Below are 19,471 nucleotides of genomic sequence, written 5' to 3' on the forward strand. Positions count from 1 at the left end.
TAATACTTCCTATATAGTTATAGTCTTCCCTTTCTATAATTTAATCCTTTTTGCCTTATAATATTAGCTTAATATTTTATTTATATTTTAAAGATTTTAGACTTTAGCTCTTAATAGTATATTTTTATATATTATAGCTATTACTTCTTTTATAAGAGACTTTAAGGCTTTTAATATTAATTTTAAGGAGTTACTATAATGGCATTTAATTTAATTACTAAGGTATTTAAATTAAGATTAAGTCTTAATAACTATCTTTAGGGTCTTTAAAGCCTATAGTATTAAGAGTTAAGTGGCCTCTTTAAGAGGTATTAAGGTCTATAGCTATATATTAAGCTTTAAGATTACAGTTTTTAAGTTAAAAGAAATAAGCCTAGTTCCTTTAAAACCCCTTTAAATATTACTTTTTATAAAGGTAGCTTTAAATATAATATAAAAGGTAAAAAAGAACTTAATTTTAAAAATATAAGTTATAAAGTATTTAATTAAATATTTTATTTTTTAGCTATAAGCCTTTTTTAGTGGCCTAAAGTATTTAATATTAAGAGGCTAAAGTAAATAAGATATATAAATAGATATATAAAGTATAATAATTTTATTCTCTTTATAATATCTCTTAAAATTAATTAAGTAATAGCTTTTATAACTATTAAGAATTAAGAGATAATAATAACTAGTTAATTAGTTAATTATAAATTAATTAAAGTACTTTAATTACTTAAGATTTAGCTTATTATTTATTTACCTATTTTAGCTTATTATAATAACCTAATCTAATAAAAGGTTATATTTTTAGTATTAATTAATAAGGTAATATTAACTTATATTAATAATAAATAGTATAATTACTTAACTTTTTATATTAATTACCTAAATTATAGTAATTTATTTTTAGTTTTTAGGCTATATTAATTTTAGCCTTTTTTATATTTTTAAACCTATAATAGCCATTCTGGCTATAATAAGGCCTATTATAAAGCTAGTCTTATTAAAGTTCTAGATATTATTTAATTAAATACTATATTTTATAATTATATTTTATATAAGCCTAAACTAGCTATAAATAATAGTTAGATTTTTATATTTAGCTCTTTAATAGTTATATCTTTAAAATAAATATATCTTTAGCTTTAGTTATTACTTTATAAAGTTATAAGCCTAGCACTTACTAATAGGTAATATATTACAGTTAGCTAATAGAGAATTAGCTATTTCTTCTATAAAATGCAGTTATAAGGGAAATCCTTATAAATCTAAGTTAAGAATAAATTAAACTATTATCTACTTCTCTAGATTAAATAGTCTTTATAATTTTAAGATAGAATTATATTATAACTAAATACTATAATAGCAGCAATATAAGGTCTTAAAAGGCACCTTATAGTTAATTACAGCCTATTATAAACTTAATTTTAGGTTATTTTAAAGGGCCTAAAGGGCAAGAAGTATTCTAGCTTTATTTAAAGGCTGTGATATATTGAGTTATTAATAATTATCTAATTAAATAGAAATGTTATAAGGTAAGGGATTTTTGACCTACTCACTTAGATGACCTACTTACTTATTAACCACGTTAAGTAACTTAATACTATAAGACCCTAGATCTTAAAGATAGTATCCCTAACAAGAGAAGTCGTTTATTAAAGCTATCCTGAGGTAGAATTATAGCCTCCTGAAGTCCCTCGAATCACGCATAGATTGGTTTTAAAGTTTTGCGATTCTCCAAAACATTGTCTCATACTTCCCAATCCCGCAGAGACCGTTCTCCGGAGTATCGGACAGATCCCGAACGTGAACACCAACAATATATATGCCCTCCTCCTCGGAGTTTTTGTTTGCGAAACGTCGCGGAGCACGGGACTTTCAAGAAGCAGGCTCTCGTCTGCCGACCCATAACCCACCGTCCAGTGCCTTAGGCCCATCACGCCTTGAGCTATTTTCTGTGTGATTCCGGAACCTAGATGTAGGGCGATGATAGGGCTGCGTAGGCTCTGGAGTGCAGCCTAGCTGGATTAACGAGCCCTGCCATGATAGCGTGGTACGTCAGATTACGAATGACATAGCGAGACAGCGGATACAAGTCCTGATGTTTTCGGCGATCTTCGGAGTTCCTATAACGGCGTCCGATTTCAAAGACGGGGAAAGCCAGATAACGATAAGCATCGCAGGTGAGGGTTATCTCTAGATGGACCTGCCTCAGAGCAGTGCCATTGATATCAGTCCCTGTCAGCGTCTGTTCATCGGAGAACAAAAGAGCGCCAGGGTTCGCTCGAAAATATTGCATAGTCGTGTGATGAAGCAATGTGACGGAGTTTGAAGACTCTTCAATGCTTACTAGACCCATGGTCACATGATCAATCTTATTGATGTTTTGTAGATCTCCCTCTGCGAGTGCGGAAACCCCGGGTCGCACACTAAGGGCGTACTGAAGTTCTAAAAATGTAAGTGGAGATTTTGCAAATGTCAGCCATGTCAGTGCCCTTCTTGCCAAGTCCCGTTGTTCTGGGCCTTGATTCCGAATTTGCACCATGGTTTTCTCGTAAGCGTCATTGTAAGTCCCTGGACGGCTGCGAAACTGCCTCAAAGTGGTCAATATCTGATTGCTTGTTGTCTTCCCCTTCAAAATTTCCATAAAGCACGGAGCAGCGAGAAACCTGTCAAAATTAGAGCCGACCATGTTTAGTGAGATTGTTCAGGGGCAAGAAACATACACTCCCCTCGCTGCTCGTGTAACCCCTTCTCTTATTGCACTCTTCAGTTTGTCTTTCCCTTTATCTGGCAAATCTGGGTTGTCGTCGCTGAGCATGGGTATCTCGGTCATCCGCTGATCGACATACAACCTTACATCTTCGTCATGAGCATAGATCTCCTCCGTCGAGCACGGTCCAAGCATTTCTTGTAATCTCTGATTGGTACGCGAACTAATCAGGACATTTGCCGCGGCTTGGTCCCGGAGCCTGCGGATTTCGGAGACAAATGTCGACTGGCAGCTGTCTGTTGCTTCGAGTTCGTCCAAAGCATCGATGACGATAAAAGCTCTTGGGCACATATCTACAACAGCGTGTAGAGTTTCAATAATCTCTTGCATAGTAGCTGGTTGTCTTCCATGGTCTTTCGTCAGGTAGAAAGATGTAATGACGTCTGGTAAAGGAGAAAATGACTGTGCCAACTGCCTTAGCAAACTTGCAAATAGTTTTCGCGTAGTTTGCTCGCTTTTCTTCTCATAGTTGCAATAAACAAATCCAAGTTTTGCACTCTGGTCGAGCCCCGAAGCAAGGTACTCAATGATAGTTGCAGACATGATTGTCTTGCCGGCACCAGGCATACCGGGACAGTAAAGCATTGTTCCTTCTGAGTGCAGCCATGTTTGCAAATTCTCGCATTCTAAGAACCACTGACCCGTGTGAGGTTGGCGTTGCTGGATAAATTGATACTGCTGTGACGTATACTCAGACTTACTGATCCAATCTAGGATCTTGAGTTCATCCTCTCTCTTCCGCCTGAGATCCAGAGCCCCGATCTTTTCACTCATCTCAAGTATAGGCTCATAGACTGCAAATCAAAATATTAGAATTGCGCAACGGTTATCAACTAATTAGTTACTGACCAGCAGCAAAAATCTTCTCTATGTTCTTCTCCGCTTCGACCTTGTGAGGAGAGATCTGCAAAAGAAGTTCTTTTGCATATGCAGCTGCCATCATTGCAGCAAATCCTTGCCATATGTCATTCTTATGTGAATCAGAGTAATCACATATACCTCTAATAACAACGCAAGGGAAATGGTTATTTAAGCCCGCTGCTTCCATCTCAAAGCACAGAACCTCTTCGTCTTCGGCAAGCTTATCCCGGATGGTAGCATTTTTCATCACCTGGTTTCCCGAAGCAATGAGACCGTAATGGACCTTGTGAGAATCCTCCTTTGATGATCGTGGGGTCCGTGGAACGATCTTGGTCTCATCACAGGTCAAAGAACATGTTTCACCTGGTACAGCATGAATAAAATCAGGCTTATAAAGCTTATCGGCTTCCAGAGGAGGGCGCTGGAACTCGTTGACGAGTCGTGCGTTCTTAGCTAATACTGACTCGACAATTTTCTGAAGGTTGTGGCCTCGCCTTGTCTGTATCGCGCGTAGCTTGGTCATCGCTGTCAAGATGGATATTGGTGGTTGGTTCAAGGAACCCTTGATCAGCAACCCTTGGCCTTGCATCGCTTTTCCGTAATCGTACTGGATCACACCTCCGTCACGCCGGTTAGGGGAGCTGACAACAATATCGCCAAGGCGAATATCATGTTTCATTGGAACTCCGCCACCAATACCTACCATCAGACCAATTCTGATGTTAGGAAAGGTACGTACCATATCTCTTGCAACATTTGCAGCACTAGTCGTTCCATACTGTCCCGACGGCAGAGCTGCGATTACAACATTGTGTTTCCCGATTCGTCCAAGAGTATAGGTGTTGTTATCATTCAGCGGTGCATCAACAGGCCCATCTTCCTCGTCGTCGAGAAGCTCCATTGCAGCAACCAGCTCTGCCTCGACGGCACAGATCCAACCGACCGTATACAGCCCGTGATTCGGCATAAGTTCTTCCTAGTCAGTATTTATCAGATAAACATTGAAAGTGGGTTATTACTGAATTCAGTAGCTCGCTGAAGTGCAAGGCAAGTCAAGTTAATTCTTAGCTGGGTGTTTCTGTTAAGGAGTGAGGTGGAGAGCTGAAGAAAGTGGCTGGCAGCTTAAACCAAGATGCGCGCCATTTATGTGCTAACCGCCAGCCTGATTGCCAAGAATAGTGGCGCCATGTACGGTAAGCAATAGCCAATTGGAAATATTTTTGAGCGCATTTTGCTTTCCGATATAGGAGTTTTCAAGCCAATTATAGTACTTGCACGGAGTATATTATCAACAAATGCCCTGAAAACCTTGGTGTCAGGGAGATGCCAGCAGTCCTTACGCCTTGCAGGGACTTTTACCTTGAGCACCCCACGCACCGCCATTATTATCGAGTGCCCAAAACACAGCACCGCCCAAACATAGACCATCAGCCCATGCCATCTTCAGTGCCAACGTATCAGCGTCGTCATAGCCTATCCACTGATCACCTCCCCAAGTCACATACTTCTGCATAGCCTCGCTGTCAAGCTCCACAGTAGCTTGATTGGCTGCAACCGCCTTCTTGATATCACTCAGCACCATGACGCCTGTCGGATCTTTGACACAGGAACCTTCTTCGCTTGGCCCCGATGCAGCGCAACCTGCTTCTTTGCAACTGGAGGAGGAGAGGGTGTACCCGCGGCCGTACAGGGGGATGCCGAGGTTGATGAGAGACGGATCGGTCTGATTGGCCCAAAGCGGCATTAGATCGTTGGCGATGTCAACTATGCTGGCCTGGTAGGTGACAACACTCTTTGCTGGCTCTTGATCAATTCCCCAACCATGTAAATCGTAGGCCATAAAGTTGAAGAAGTCGACGTATTTGCCCATACCGGCTGCGTTGAAGCCCTGGATGCTACCCCAGTCCGCTGGTACCGCCGCTGAGATGCCATAGTCCTTTCCAAAGGCAGCTCGGAGTTCCTGGACAAGAGAGACCAGGTTTGCTGCATCGGTGGTCGCTGGAAATTCCCAATCAAGGTCAACGCCCTGGAAGGAATAAGTCTCCATGAAGGACTTGAGAGACGAGATGAAGGCAGATCGGGAGCTCGCTGAGGCCGCCATGGAAGACCAAGTCTCAGTTGAGAAACTGCCGCCACCAATGGCAATCCACGTCTGCAACGAACTAGTCTGTAAAGCGGTGAACTGCTTATAGTAGTCGACATCTTGAGAGTTCTGGGCGCCCACTGCGAAACTGCTAGAGTCGAAATCGGCAAACGCCAAGATAAGATGGGTCAATCCATTGGTCTGGATTTGAGAAGGAAGGACAACATCGCAAGACCGGTCCCAAGCCTGCTGTACGCGCCAGTATCCAACGCGATGGCCATTAGTCGCACTCTTACCGCCAGAAGAGCAAGATGGAACTGTAGGTACAGAACAGCTCCCGTACGTTGATTGACAACCATCACCACAGTACACACTTGACGTTCCGCAGTATCCGGCCGAGGAACAGCAGACGTTCAAAGGGCAGCGAGCTCCATCGTTATCAGGGCCGCATTGGGCGAGGACAAGATTGGGTAGAAGACCAAGAACCAGAGCCAGACGGCCGACGACTTGAGGGATGGAAAGCACCATGGTGGGAGATACTTGGACCAGGGACAGAAGATCAGAGTGCTAGGCTCGAAGCTTCTTGAGCCTATTATATGTCCCATTCTGCATACCACCTCGGAGACATTTAACCGTCTCAACACTAAGCCCTGTTGATAAATGACTATCTCCACATCTAAAATAACGCTGACGCCAAGATGTCCAACTATTTTCATGTGCCGCAGGACCAAAAAAGCCGGTCTAGGGAGGCAAGAAAACTCAGTACCTTGACCCTAAGTGATGAAAATACTTAGGCAAGTCTGGTCTAAGTTTAGGGCAGTCTTTGCTGAGTTTATTTTAGCATCCCCTTCTCAAGTCACAAGCCCTCGGCCAGTAAGGCGATCGCTTCCCTTAAAGAACCAACCGTGCCGCGCTTAAAGCGGTCAAAGCCGCGCTTGGGGTCCAAAGCTTCCACTACACCAACAGCTTTGATTGGTTATCAAACGAGCTTGAGCAGCGATCCCTACTCCACAGTAAGCCTGCGCCAAACCTTCAGGGCCTATCCCAGACAACGGCTTTCGACGCAATTGGCCTCCTGTAGGTCTCTCCTGAATTCTCAAACGGAGCGTTGGCAAAGAAGAGCAAGGCGTCTTTTGCACCCTGGATGATAAACCATGCATGACCTTGTTGCTGACATGAGTCTTCCCTGTTGGAAAAGATACCCATACTTCGCTTAGCTGGCAAGGCGAGGCAAGTCAAGAGCACAACTATCAGCGCCACAGCATCATTTGGACTGCCAGTTGGCTATCAGATAAGTTGACTAACTTGAAGCCAGAATTTTCATTAGCAGAAGAAAGCACTTGAATGAACGCCATGCCGGGCCGACCCGCCCATGTTCTCTTCTCTTGGGGGCTGAGTCTATTGTTAGGTACTTTTGTCTAGCCCTATGGGGCAAATGAAGCTTTGGGTTGGGTGGGTGGACCGTGAACTCGGTGGAGTAGGGAGATTATCAAATTAACCTCGGGGCTTTTGCAAGGGTCGTTCCCAAGAGTGAGCCCACATAAAAGCATTGTGCCCTGCTAGGACGGCCGAGGGGGAATTCCTTCTGCGTTGTTTGCCTTTGCCTAAGCCAAACCCGCGACATGGAGCTCTCTCTGGCGTACTTTCTGTGTATACTTTCTCTAGCCTCAGCCTCGTTCCCCTTCAACTTTGGACTGTAAGCTACACGGACCTCTTGTTTAAATCCTCCCTGACTAACTGGTCCCAGCTCATCCTCTCCCGTTCTACTACCACGCGCGAAAAATCCCACTAGCAAAGACGGCAACTGTGGTTCCAACTCGGAGACTAACGCGACATGCCTCACATCCACTTTCGGTAACTGCTGCTCCGAGAAAGGGTTCTGCGGCAAAACGAGTGCCTATTGTAATGAGGGCTGCCAAAGTGCCTTTGGTAGCTGCTCGTCGAGTGATGATGGACAGCTGGTGAGCACGTCGGGCTCGTGTGGTGCGACGTCGACTAGTAACATCACTTGTGAAGGCAGCTCGTATGGAGACTGCTGTTCTGAGAAGGGCTACTGTGGCAAGAATGCGACCTATTGTGGTGCTGGGTAAGTTCAATCTACTGTTTGCTCCGAGAGTGTTCCAACAAGAGCGGCATTGCTTTGGGCTTCTATCTTGGCGAACATGTCGTCAATCCAGACGGCATCGCCAGCTCCATGCACTCCAACACGCTTTTAGACGTCGCTGACATCGATATCAACAGGTGCCAGAGTATGTTCGGCAGTTGTTCATCCAGTGACGAGTCCTCCACGACAACCGCGACGTCTGACAAGACTTCAACCTCGACATCGGCGGCGTCAACGAGTCTTGGTGCTATATCCATCGACGGAAACTGCGGTTCCAATTCGGATACCAACGCCACCTGCCAAGATAGCACATTTGGCGATTGCTGTTCGGCAAAGGGATACTGTGGCAAGACCTCGGGTAAGTGACCCCACGAAATGGACGTCTGTCTCTTGCACAGTTCAACAAAGCTAACTCCTCTTTCTAGATTATTGCGCCTCTGGTTGCCAGAGTGACTTCGGTTCCTGCGATTCGTCATCCTCATCTGCATCTGAGTCTGCTTCCTCGGCGACATCCTCCTCCGAATCCTCCTCGTCAACCCCGTCCACAACCCCGTCGACAGCCGGCCTCAGCACCGGTGCCAAGGCCGGAATTGCGGTCGGATCTGTCATTGGCGGGCTCGGAGCAATAGGACTTGTGGCTTTTCTTGTGCTACGAAGGAAAAACAGAAAGTCTTCCCAGCAACTTACAGATAGCGATGCGGGCAAACCTAACGACGAGACGAGATATGAGTTACATGACGAAAGAACGCATGAGATGCATGCCCAGAATCTGGTTGAGTTACCTGCTGATTACGGAAGGGTTGATGACCGGGCTGCGGCAGGGTATGATGGGGCGTACAGAGGACATTAAGTGCAGGTTATGGGCTGTGAGCTTGCTCTATAAAGTTTGACCGCTTATAATGTGGATGTGACACCGGTGATTTATGACCTGATTAGCTAGTACTACTTTTTTAATAGATGACATTAATCATTACATTTTCCCCAGCGATAGTGTAAGGCTATCTAATTCTACATGTCTGACATCCTTCTATCCTTGACATATAGAGTTATGCTATTGCAAAACTTAAGAACGAGAACTAGTCTGTTGGCTGACGATTATTAGCCCCAGCTAAGCTCAGTAAATGCAAATGGAGTTTATTATACTTGAGTTTCATCTCCGAGTTATCTAGTGTTACACCAGCTTCTGGGCCATTAGTTCACATGTGGCGCTAGTTTAGGGGGGGCTGCTGAGATTAAAGCTGCAACAATTCTTAGAGACTGTGAGAAACGCAGTTTATGACGAGCAAAAAGCTGCAGCACATAATCACAGCAAGGATGGACGAGCCGTTCAAGGTACAGATCATGTTGAACAGAGCTTCTTTGTAGATCGGAATAGGGGCGGTGACCGTAGGGCTCTCATAATGTGGATTGGACGCTCTTCTTTCAGTTACAGACAGATATATAGCAACGGAATATTTATTTCGTAAGGAGAGGAGCTTTAAATGGACCTCGTGTAATCACTCAGCCTTACAATCCATGCTCAAAGAGGCTTCCGTCCCCAAACAACCTTCTGTCTAAAATACGAATGGATCTTAGGTGATCGAATCTCGCGTCTAAAGTGAGAGGTGAAGACAGTGATTTCTTCCTCAGCCCATCCCAGCGCAGTAGCCATATGAAGAACTGTTCCCTGAGCGTCTTGTTCGAAGGCAGTCTGCATAAACTGCCCTACACTTCGGTACTTCGGATCCTTTGGCCATCCTCCCACAGGATTCTGTCACAGCATTAATTAGCACTAACTCCACCGTGTGGGGGGAACCATTTACCTTGAAGTCACGCTCCTCTATGTCCATAAATCCTGCTTCTCGCATTGCTTCCCTCTGGATGTTCTCCTCGAAAATCGTAAAAGGTCGTCCTATCTTGCGTCCGCCTTCCACGAAGAACCTCTCCCATTAGTTTAACGCACTGCCTGGCTGAACTGTACCGTCGTCGCTTTCGACGCGTGATGATGGCTCGTAGCTCTCGATATAGCCCCCTGGTTTGAGGCACTTATAAGCTTCCTTGAACAGAGACTTCCAATCTGCGATGCTGCCGACGAGCCATCGCATATGGATGTAGTCGAAGGTGTTGGGCTGGAAGGTCCATTCTTGGGTACAGTCTTCAATTTGGCTGTTGAGAGGTCAAAACGAGATGGATACAGACGTATTTTGCTAACCGGGAGTACCTACAATTCCAGATTGGGTGGGATCCAACCAGGCTGAATTGGTGCAAGATCCGTGCCGATTACGGAAGCATTTGAAAACTTATCCGCGAACTCCCTTCGTTTCACGTCAGCCTCAAGTTCTCTTCAGTGTTTTGGATTAGTGTGAGCTTACATGGCCCAGATCCCTATCATATTGTTGATCACCCTGCTACCCAGTAAGTACTCGAGTATATTACGTACCAGTTCCCGTTCCAATGTCTACTGCAGTCTTGAGCACCATGTTAATTAGTGTACCAGACCACGTTAGTACCAGACAGCCCTACCTGAATATCCTCTGGGACTGGTGCCAGGTACAGCTTATCGCCCAGTAAGAGAGTGAGCACATGGTGGCTAGATTTCGTGCGGGTCAGCTGGCTTCCAAGGGATTCTAGGCAAACCTACTTGATATCCATTGCCTCTTGGCCGGTGTCATCGATGGGTCCCCTTCTCATAGTCAGTCGTGATAACCACGCTTTACTGCCATGACGCACCAGTACTCGGGATTTCCCCGCTCACTCTGGTATGCCCTCCCATTGATAGTTCGATACTGAAGGATACTGGATGTTAACGACGCAGTTGAGCTAGCATTATCAAGCACAGCTGAGTCCTCATCGCCTGGTGCGCTTTCCTCCTTTGACACAGCGTAAGTAACCGGCAGGAGCTCAATCGTATGGAAAATCTTACCTCTGGCAGTTGTGACCAATACTCTGGTGGTAGAAGGCCGCTCTCCGCATCTACGCGCGGCGACGTTGAACCGCTCGAACCTAAATCGGCACGCTTCTTGCGAGCAGGCGGGGACATCTTGGCTCCGGAATGGTGAAGAGAAGAAAGAAAAGAGTGAACTGGTGGTCTGAGTAAATGATCATGATCTTTGAACTCGGACTGCGGAGTCAAACATCCGATAATCCATGTTTGTTGATGTATCAAAATGTGTTCAACCAACAACAGTGGAGTACTGGCCAATTGTTTTGCTTTGAACCTTGCGACACGCATGCACATACCGGGAAACAGGCGCGACATACAGCAGATAGATCATATTATATGCGACTGAGTTGTTTTTTCCTGCATGCATCCAACATGTGACAACTGCTATCTGCTGTGGACGTCAAACACTGACTGCTACGCGATGCGGATCCTTTACGATCAATATAGCTGGTATCAGATAGCTTAATAGCATTCGCTCACACTATCGATCTCGGTTCTTAGTTCTATATTTGTTCTTGTAACAGGATATCCGTCAAGGTAGTGCCCAACGAGGAAAGTGTGCAAAGGCACAGGGCGTAACAGCGACGCGTGATGCGGTATTGATATTTGTTGCACCAGTTAGTATCAATTTCTTCCTCGAGGTGAGATCTGTTGTCAACGAAGGTATTGTAATATGTATGTCCGTTGTTGCCTTGATAAAGAGCAAGTCAATGAATCCACCACCGGTTCGAAACGGGAGAAGGTTGAGGGTGGCCTTAGAAAGGAGCTAACTAGTCTATCATATATGGGATCTCCTGGATAACTCGCAAGTCTCTGCGAGATTTAAAAACTAGATACGTGGAGGGGGTGAAAGCTTTCCGGGCATGAATCATAAGGAGCCTGAAGACGGAAGATACGGCGCACATTTCTCCAAAATTCATCATCAGGAACAAAATTATCCAGTCAATACTCTCAAGCAAGTCAGATCATTAGAATTAGATCAGAAACTTGGGAGCTAGTGGCCATACACTAACACGATGGATTTGCACGACGTCCTCGGCAGTGCCTCGGCAAGGCCCAGGGAAGCCCAAATTCCAATTCGTATACCCGACCTAAAACAGGAAACGCATCAGACAGATTATCACACGATTATCTACGTGTTATCGATCTTATTTCTTAAGTGTCGCTTTCAGCCAGGAGAGATTCGATGGTTGTCTAGATGCGTGCATGGCTCTGTAAAGTATTGGGAGATAATGCATCTTAGGTCAGGCTGAAAATCTAAAAGACAAACGGAAATTGTAAAGGAAGCTAGTTCTCGAGATTTCTCAATCAATTGGAACATACATATAGCACAAAACAGCATCTAAGCAAATGACTATGCAAGTGGTTGCTTAATAGAAACTTTGGAAAAGCCTCCACCTTGCTTGACAAAACGCTTAATCTCTTCCAACGCATGCTCAGCCGTTCCTTCAACTATACGGACCGGTGGCAAGCGGAATTCCTTCCCATAACGTTCAGCAGCCCACTTCAAGCCCTCCCAAGCTCTAGCATGGTCCGCAGGTCGAGAAGGAATGGAAATCGGATGAGGAACGCCAGGGGGCTGAATCACAAAGTCTTGTAGTGATGAAGCAACGGGGAACTTGAAGCGCTTGTTATCCCGTATGACCACCGAAGCAACGATAGTATCGTCTGCTACAGCTTTAAGCACCTGGTCGGCCGAACTAGGGGCTCCCGCGGCATCAATTGCGTATGAAAACTTATCAAAGCCCGAGTCACGCAGAGCTTTGGCGATGGACTCGTGGACGTTCTCATCCCGGTAGTCGAATAGATGCTCGACACCGAGAGAGCGTAGATGCTCGAATTGCGCCGGCTTTGCAGTAACAAAAATAGGAGACACGCCACTTGCGATGGCGAACTGAAGGGCACAGTATCCGACAGAACCTGTTGCCCCCCAGAGCAGAAATGGACCATCGTGGGCCGGCCTTTTGTTCTCTGCAGGGAGAGGGAATTTGAATTGGTTGAATATCGCATCAGCGGCTGTCATGGCAACAACAGTCAAACTCGCTGCGTCGGGTGGTGGCAGGTTATCAGGGACTTTGTACAGCAAATCTTCCGGGCATGTGATGTAAGCTTGATGAGCTCCGTAGTGAACAGGTGAATGCAGGCCCGCGGGTGTGATTCCCGCTACAATATCTCCGGGCTTGTAGACAGAATTGGGATTTGTTGTTTCCAGGACTTGACCACTAAAGTCATGGCCCATGACGGTATTGTTCATTCCTAGGTGGGTCGCATGCTTGATGTCGGCGGGATTAACGCCCGAGTATAGAACTTTGATAAGCAATTCGCCGCTGCTTGGCTTTGGGAGGCCTTGTCGTTCGATGACCTTGGGATTGTTCTCTAAATCGATGAAGAGTGCTTTGGTGGTATTCGCGACAGTCATTTTCACAACACCATGGGTGAGTATTTTAGCTTAGGTAGAGTTCTGGGCTGAGATGTAATTAGATGTCTATGGAACGAGTTTATGTATGCGAGTTGGCCGTTTATAAAGAAATACTGAGACACCAGACCTCGGCATTTACAGATCCCAAACTGCCGATTATATAATCGGATCAGCAGAGGCAGTTCGCATAAAAGACCCGCTTACGACTTATAGAACTAGGGGGACACGGCGCGGAGCGGTGTTCGCGTGGTTAGAGTTTTGGCTTCCTCCACATCCCGATGAGAAAACGTCCCGCTGGGCGCAGTTCACGGCCAAAGTTCGCTCCATCGTGTGCGCCTCAACTAACTCGATCATAAACTGACATGAATAACCTGGTGCATGATTCCGTGCAACGAAACGGTGGAACGTAGGTTTCATTTTCTGTGCGGCGCGTCGTCTACGCTCTTGCTGCTTGTAAGTGATACGCTAACTTTCTATGAGCGACCCACTCATCATCGACACCTATGGTCTTGGAAGCACGCCCTGATGGACCATTGTGATACTTTGTCCTCATGACGATAGATGAAATAGACAACTTCATGTGGCTTCCGGCATGAATATTCTCTATTCACACAATCTGCAAGATATCGCTAGATGAAAAACAAATGCCCACTTGTCTAGACCCATGTCATACTCGGTACTGAAGAATATCAGTTGCTCAAACTCGCCAATTAACATAACGAATTTCACCAACAGCTCTCATTAATACACAAGCAATTTCACTGGTAGTTCAAAAGCACTGTGAACCTTGAAAATTAGCAAAATGCCTGATCACCTTTTTGTCTCCACGGAAACTTTGAGGAGACATACTATCCGGAGACTTTTGGTCCAGCTGAACAATTCCGACATATATAAGCTTGTTTGCGAAGGCTCAATATTTTTCAACTTAACCTCTAATCTCTCCTCAATCTCTTGCCTTCCCTGTCACCCCGAATCACTACCCGCTTGACTCTGAAAGACATAATGGGGGACAAGATCCACAGTATCAGTGACGAGGCCAAGGCTCTCGGAGAGAAGAACAAAGAGCATTTCGAGTAAGATTACCCAAACACATATCAGTCGTGGTCTAACATGAGCAGCCAAGTAGCTGCTGACGTGTTCAAGCATCCCTGGATTCAGCGGTTATGTAGCCAGATATCCGACGAGTTACAACAAAACCTAGGCTGGATCGGCGTTCCTGACAAGCCGGGTCAGTTCAAAATGCTTGATTATGCCTGCGGCAACGGCGTTGCTTCTCGTGTCAGTACTCCTGTCCTTTGAAATACCAATTTGGCTAATCGTCTTAGGCACTCGCCCCGTATGTCTCCGTCGTCCGCGGCATCGACATCTCATCCAAGATGGTTGAGCAATACAACATGCTTGCAGAAGCTGCTGGATTTAGCTCGGATAAAATGAGAGCTATACACGGGGACTTGATGGACCCCGAAGCATCGCCCTCTCCCGAGCTTGACACTCCAGAGTTCAACGACTTCGATCTCATCGTTATGTGCATGGCTCTCCACCATGTACAGGACTACACAGCCATGATTCAGAAGCTAAGCGAAAAGCTCCGCTCTGGTGGAGTGCTTCTGATTATAGACTTGGTCGCTTCCTCAGAAAGTGGCTGCCCTGAAGCCCCCTTGTCTAAAGAGTTGTCTAACCATACAATGTCCAAAATGGGGTTTACCGAGGTAGAGGTGAAGACTGCATTTGAGAAAGCTGGCCTGGAGGGTTGGTCTTGGAGATGGTGCTCTGAGAGATCCCAGGTCCCTGAGGAAATAGGCGGAGAACAGCAAGGCTTTTTTGCTCGAGGTTGTAAGAGCGCTGGGATTGGTGTGGTTAAGCAGGTCTAATAGATTTCCAGTTAGATACAGACTAGATATGATGGTAGTTAAATATGGCAATGGGATGTTGGCCAATATGTAGAGGAGCTGTGCATAATCCTCTTAGCCATGAGCCTTGGAGTGGGGAAATGCGCCTGGAGGTAACTTTCAGGTATCATTGAGTATTAGTGTGCCTATGGTTTTTCCAGTCCAACAATGTCAGCGACTTTACTCCTCGCCACTCTGACATCACATGATGATGTCAGAAGCCAAAATATTCGGGCTTTCAAGACCCGGCAATAAATACTTGACTCTCACAACCTACAGCCACAATCATCTACTTGGATGCGCCACGAACAGTCACCATGGGAATGCCATATTCAAAACAAGTCCACGCGGCGTTCGATCAAGTCACGCCGCTCGTGGCCGCTGGATTCGAAGTTCTCCGCACGACCAAGAACATTGCAGTCTTTCTTGCCTTCCTCCAAGTATTCGTAGCCCTCATATTGACTCTCACGCTACTAGCGATCCTGGCGGTTATATACTCTGTCAATCCAGACTTGGAAGAAGAACGTCGTGCGCTCGTTACACCGTGCATGCAATGGATAGCGAGTTGGGTGATGGAGTATGGATCTTTAACGGCGTGGATTTTAAAGCTCCTTCTAGTTCTCGGTACTGCTGGGCTGGGAATAGTTCTCTGGCAAGGGTCTACGACCGAGGTTATTCCGGAGGTTGAAGGCGAGGAAGACGCTCCCGAGGATGTTGAGTGAGGTAAGTTGCACATATCTCAATAGTAAGTGACTAATCAACAAGTAAATCTCTTAGGTCACAATTTGGATATTATATACCGTCTTAAAGTCTATTACCACAAGAATCGAGGCCCAAGCTCAGTTACAACGCAATTGTCTATGAGATTACAAGCTTCAGCTTACAACTATTTCATCCCTAACACTTAACGCCTGAGTTTAAATGCCATCACTCGCAAATGTCACTGAGAGTTGCAACCAATACAGCAAAAGGAATTTATTCAGAACACAAAGCATAGGGGTCCATCTTATAAGCAATCTCTGTTATCTTCACTACCTAATCAGAAACCTTTCACAACACATACATCAGTCCCTAGTGCTTCGAGATCTTGAACTTCTGGTTCGATCCGTTATTGCCATCCCAGGTCATGAAAGGCGTGTAGTTGGATGTGTCGCCCTGCCTCAAATCGAGATACATGCCGTCCTTCAGGTTTCGAAATTTCGAAAGTCAGTTAAGGTGTCCAAGCCAAAAGCAGGAATGTCTTACTTGAACACGGTGTTGTTGTTGATCGAGTCAACGGTCGTACCCTCTAGTTCCCATTGCGTTGCCTGGTCCGATGTGTCTCTACCTGGATCGCATCGAGCCTTTTGGTTACGTCCTATATGATAGTAAGTAAATGCTTCGTAGTGAGTACTCGTGTGTGCATACCAGCAGACCAGAGAACATAGTTGTTACGCGTGTTCTTGATGATAACGACATTGTTGCGACCACCAATAGAATAAATGTCCCAGATCTGATTGTTATTGTTTACAAGGGAGCTGTGTGACAACAGTTAGATGATTATTTTCCTGTGATGGTATGCTGGGACACTTACTAGCATTGAACAGGCGTACCAGATCCTCCTCCATCAGTCAGATCAACCGCGATCTCCCTGTTGCTGGGCGCTTGGCACTTGATGTTGCACTTGAACTTGAAGACTGGGATTGACTGCAGATTTCGGATCTGCTGTTGTAGGTTATTGATCTGCGACTGCAGATTGTTGATAGTAATCGACTTTGCATTGGATTCCTTGGTAAGGTTGTCAATTCGAATAGATTGATCACGAATGGTTGAGTCCTTGGCGTTGATCTGGTCTTGCTTGTTCCTGACATCTTGGAGAGCTCCGTTAAGCTTGGACTGTAGATCAGCGTTGTTTTTCTCGAGCTGCGAGATTATGGCTGTCTTGTCCTTAGTCTCCTTCTGCAACTTGTCAATATCCTTCTTCTCAACTTCGAGCTCAGCTTCAAGAGAGGCAACGCGGGTGGTGAGACTCGCGATAGTAGCGCTAGCAGTAGCCAAACTAGCCTCTGCTGCAGCAAGTGCTGTCTTGGTCTGGTCAAGGTTCTTCTGCACCTCAGCCTTGGAAGCTCGTTCGTATTCAAGTTGGGCTGCCAGTCTGTCAATGGTCTTGTGGTCGTCAATATCATGCCCCTTGACTTTCTTGATCTGGTCCTCGTCTTTCTTGATCACCTCATCTTTCTCCTTCAGCTTGGCTTCGTAGGTAGCTCGGGCTTCATCAAGTCTCTTGGTCAAGTCGGCGACCTTTGCGTTCTCAACAGTGAGGTCATCTCCAAGCTTCTTGACCTCTTGTTTGAATTGGGCGATTGCAGCATTGCGTTCCTCGAGCACCTTGCCTTGAACATGGAAATCAGCGTCCAATTGATTGAATCGCTTACTTGTTAGCCAATACCCAACTAAAAGGGTCAGTTACTATTGCTCACCTCATGGGCGTAGCTGACAAGATAGCCAGCTTGATCGGCGTAGGCCACTACATGCTTCAAGTTCTCGATGATTCCGGTGGGGAAAGGAAGAGGTTCAAGGACGCGGGGGAGTGAGGGCTCTGGCTGGGGCAGGCGGACTTGGAGTTCGGCATTTTGAGGGGGAGGGAGTGGAGCGTCCCAGTCACTAAATCGTGGTTAATACTGACGGGCGGCGTTTATTTTAGTTGAGACAGGCATCTTGGACTTACTGGGTGTGAGGCTTAGAATCGCTAACTGTCATATTGGTTTGGATAAGTTTTGAAGAATAGAGAAAGAAGTAGTGTTAGTTGATTCTGGCTCAGAAAAGAATAATTGGCATGAATGGGAATGAGGATTATATAGCCAAAAGCAAAGAATGCATTCATACAGTCTCTATGCAAAGCCATGATGATAGATATTCGATATTACCCTAATTTACCGAATCCAGCACTTTTTCCAATACTCTTCTGCATGATTCTACTAGGTGATAGCTGAAATAAATCTGTGGCTTGCTGAAGCCAAGTTAGGAAACCCCTCAACCGGTCAGCAACAACAAATTATATTATCGCTCTATTACTAACAGTACAGAAGGCCAAATCGACATCTATGCCAAAATTCATCTTAAGGGATTTTTTTTACTCTATCTACCCTAATATAGCACTAAAGGCCCCTTTAGGCTTCTAGGCAATATAATATTATTATATTAAATATTATTGCTATAATATAGCACTATAGATTAAAGCCTATACTAAAGGCTATAGCCCTCTTTCTTATATATACCTATATAAGCCTATAGTGCGCCATTTAAAGCTAAACTATTTATTTTTACTTTTATTATTATAAATTATACTAAATTTTGCCTTAAAACTGGCTATAGTTATAATAAACTTTATATAGAATTAAAGGCCTTTAGAAAAGTTAATTTTTATCTATTTTATTAATAACTACTTATTAAAGCTATTAAGGTTATTAACCTTACTATAAGTAGCCCCTTTAGGCCTAGTTTAATAATAATTTAAACTAAATAAATATAACTAATCTTTATTATATATATTAATACTATTAATATAGCTACTAAAAGCTAGTAGTATAGTATTATAGTAATAAGCTATAAGAGTATAATTACTATTAAACTAAAGGTTATATTTTATATTACTTTAGGATACCTTAAGGAAGTTATTTTAGGCATTTTTATATTAAAGTATAATAAAGAAATTAAAAGTAAAAATATTAAAAGTAAGATTATAGCCCTATTAAGCTTTATATTTTTATTTTATAATAAAATAGTTTATTTTATTATATTAAGCTACTATAAAGAGTTCTTATTAATAAACTGAAAGCTTATTAGTAGCTATATTATTAATATATATTTAAATAGACCTATTATATATAGAGATACTATTTATAAGACCTTATAGCTAAAAGACTTTTTTAAGGCAGTAAGTATTACACTTTCTATAAAGGCTAAAGCTTTAGTTTCCCTTATACTTTTATACTTTAATATATAAAATAATTTAAAAAATAGCAATATCCTATAGCCTAATAAGCAGGCAATTAAGCAAATAGAAACTAAAATATTTACTTTAAAGTATATAATAAAGATTAAAAGGGAAATAAAAAATAAAAAAGAACCTATATAAAATAAAAAAAAGGAAAATAATATTAAAGCTAAAATTAAAGTTAAGGTTAAGGCTAAAAAGATAAAAGGTAAAGAAAAGAGATAATATAAAGATTTAAATGCATTTAAGGCATTTCTTTAATCTATAATATTAAATAAGAATTAAAAGAGTAAAGAGGATAAAGAGAAATAAAATTAAAAAAAAGCTAAAAAGCGCCCTTTATAATTAAAGGCCTTACTATAGAGGTTTAAGGAATAATATAAGGCTAGCTCTTAACCCTATAATTAATCTTATCCTAATCTTTTAGTTAAGTAGCTATATATTAATATTATATATAG

General features: G+C 43.9%; 8 protein-coding genes; 3 read left to right on the forward strand and 5 right to left on the reverse strand.

Annotated features, from left to right (window-relative positions):
* Positions 1-1,957: 1,957 nt before the first annotated feature.
* Positions 1,958-4,520, reverse strand: FFUJ_02253 (related to ankyrin; the record flags this gene model as incomplete). XM_023573961.1 has 3 exons in its annotated part: positions 1,958-2,654; positions 2,712-3,552; positions 3,608-4,520. The coding sequence occupies 3 exons, from the start codon at positions 4,518-4,520 to the stop codon at positions 1,958-1,960; spliced, it is 2,451 nt and encodes an 816-aa protein (XP_023427400.1).
* Positions 4,521-4,955: 435 nt separating this feature from the next.
* On the reverse strand, positions 4,956-6,230 carry FFUJ_02254 (related to chitinase; the record flags this gene model as incomplete). Its single annotated transcript, XM_023573963.1, has 1 exon — positions 4,956-6,230. The coding sequence occupies one exon, from the start codon at positions 6,228-6,230 to the stop codon at positions 4,956-4,958; it is 1,275 nt and encodes a 424-aa protein (XP_023427401.1).
* Positions 6,231-7,324: 1,094 nt separating this feature from the next.
* FFUJ_02255 (related to agglutinin isolectin 1 precursor) lies at positions 7,325-8,656 on the forward strand (the record flags this gene model as incomplete). XM_023573964.1 has 4 exons in its annotated part: positions 7,325-7,398; positions 7,450-7,788; positions 7,944-8,164; positions 8,232-8,656. 4 exons carry the CDS (start codon positions 7,325-7,327, stop codon positions 8,654-8,656), a joined length of 1,059 nt encoding a protein of 352 aa, XP_023427402.1.
* Positions 8,657-9,325: 669 nt separating this feature from the next.
* On the reverse strand, positions 9,326-10,825 carry FFUJ_02256 (related to methyltransferase; the record flags this gene model as incomplete). XM_023573965.1 has 10 exons in its annotated part: positions 9,326-9,556; positions 9,609-9,697; positions 9,749-9,951; positions 10,011-10,100; positions 10,158-10,170; positions 10,226-10,253; positions 10,309-10,375; positions 10,427-10,468; positions 10,516-10,655; positions 10,709-10,825. The coding sequence occupies 10 exons, from the start codon at positions 10,823-10,825 to the stop codon at positions 9,326-9,328; spliced, it is 1,020 nt and encodes a 339-aa protein (XP_023428763.1).
* A 1,258-nt stretch (positions 10,826-12,083) lies between these two features.
* On the reverse strand, positions 12,084-13,148 carry FFUJ_02257 (related to toxD protein; the record flags this gene model as incomplete). The annotated part of the gene is made up of 1 exon (XM_023573966.1): positions 12,084-13,148. One exon carries the CDS (start codon positions 13,146-13,148, stop codon positions 12,084-12,086), a length of 1,065 nt encoding a protein of 354 aa, XP_023427403.1.
* A 1,002-nt stretch (positions 13,149-14,150) lies between these two features.
* Positions 14,151-15,019, forward strand: FFUJ_02258 (uncharacterized protein; the record flags this gene model as incomplete). XM_023573967.1 has 3 exons in its annotated part: positions 14,151-14,221; positions 14,267-14,426; positions 14,474-15,019. The coding sequence occupies 3 exons, from the start codon at positions 14,151-14,153 to the stop codon at positions 15,017-15,019; spliced, it is 777 nt and encodes a 258-aa protein (XP_023427404.1).
* A 335-nt stretch (positions 15,020-15,354) lies between these two features.
* FFUJ_02259 (uncharacterized protein) lies at positions 15,355-15,759 on the forward strand (the record flags this gene model as incomplete). The annotated part of the gene is made up of 1 exon (XM_023573968.1): positions 15,355-15,759. The coding sequence occupies one exon, from the start codon at positions 15,355-15,357 to the stop codon at positions 15,757-15,759; it is 405 nt and encodes a 134-aa protein (XP_023427405.1).
* Positions 15,760-16,108: 349 nt separating this feature from the next.
* FFUJ_02260 (uncharacterized protein) lies at positions 16,109-17,776 on the reverse strand (the record flags this gene model as incomplete). XM_023573969.1 has 6 exons in its annotated part: positions 16,109-16,219; positions 16,291-16,394; positions 16,445-16,554; positions 16,611-17,446; positions 17,497-17,680; positions 17,745-17,776. The coding sequence occupies 6 exons, from the start codon at positions 17,774-17,776 to the stop codon at positions 16,109-16,111; spliced, it is 1,377 nt and encodes a 458-aa protein (XP_023427406.1).
* Between the last annotated feature and the right edge of the window lie 1,695 nt (positions 17,777-19,471).

This window comes from Fusarium fujikuroi, chromosome FFUJ_chr03 (genome assembly GCF_900079805.1).
Source record: "Fusarium fujikuroi IMI 58289 draft genome, chromosome FFUJ_chr03".
NCBI classification, from domain to species: Eukaryota; Fungi; Ascomycota; class Sordariomycetes; order Hypocreales; family Nectriaceae; genus Fusarium; species Fusarium fujikuroi.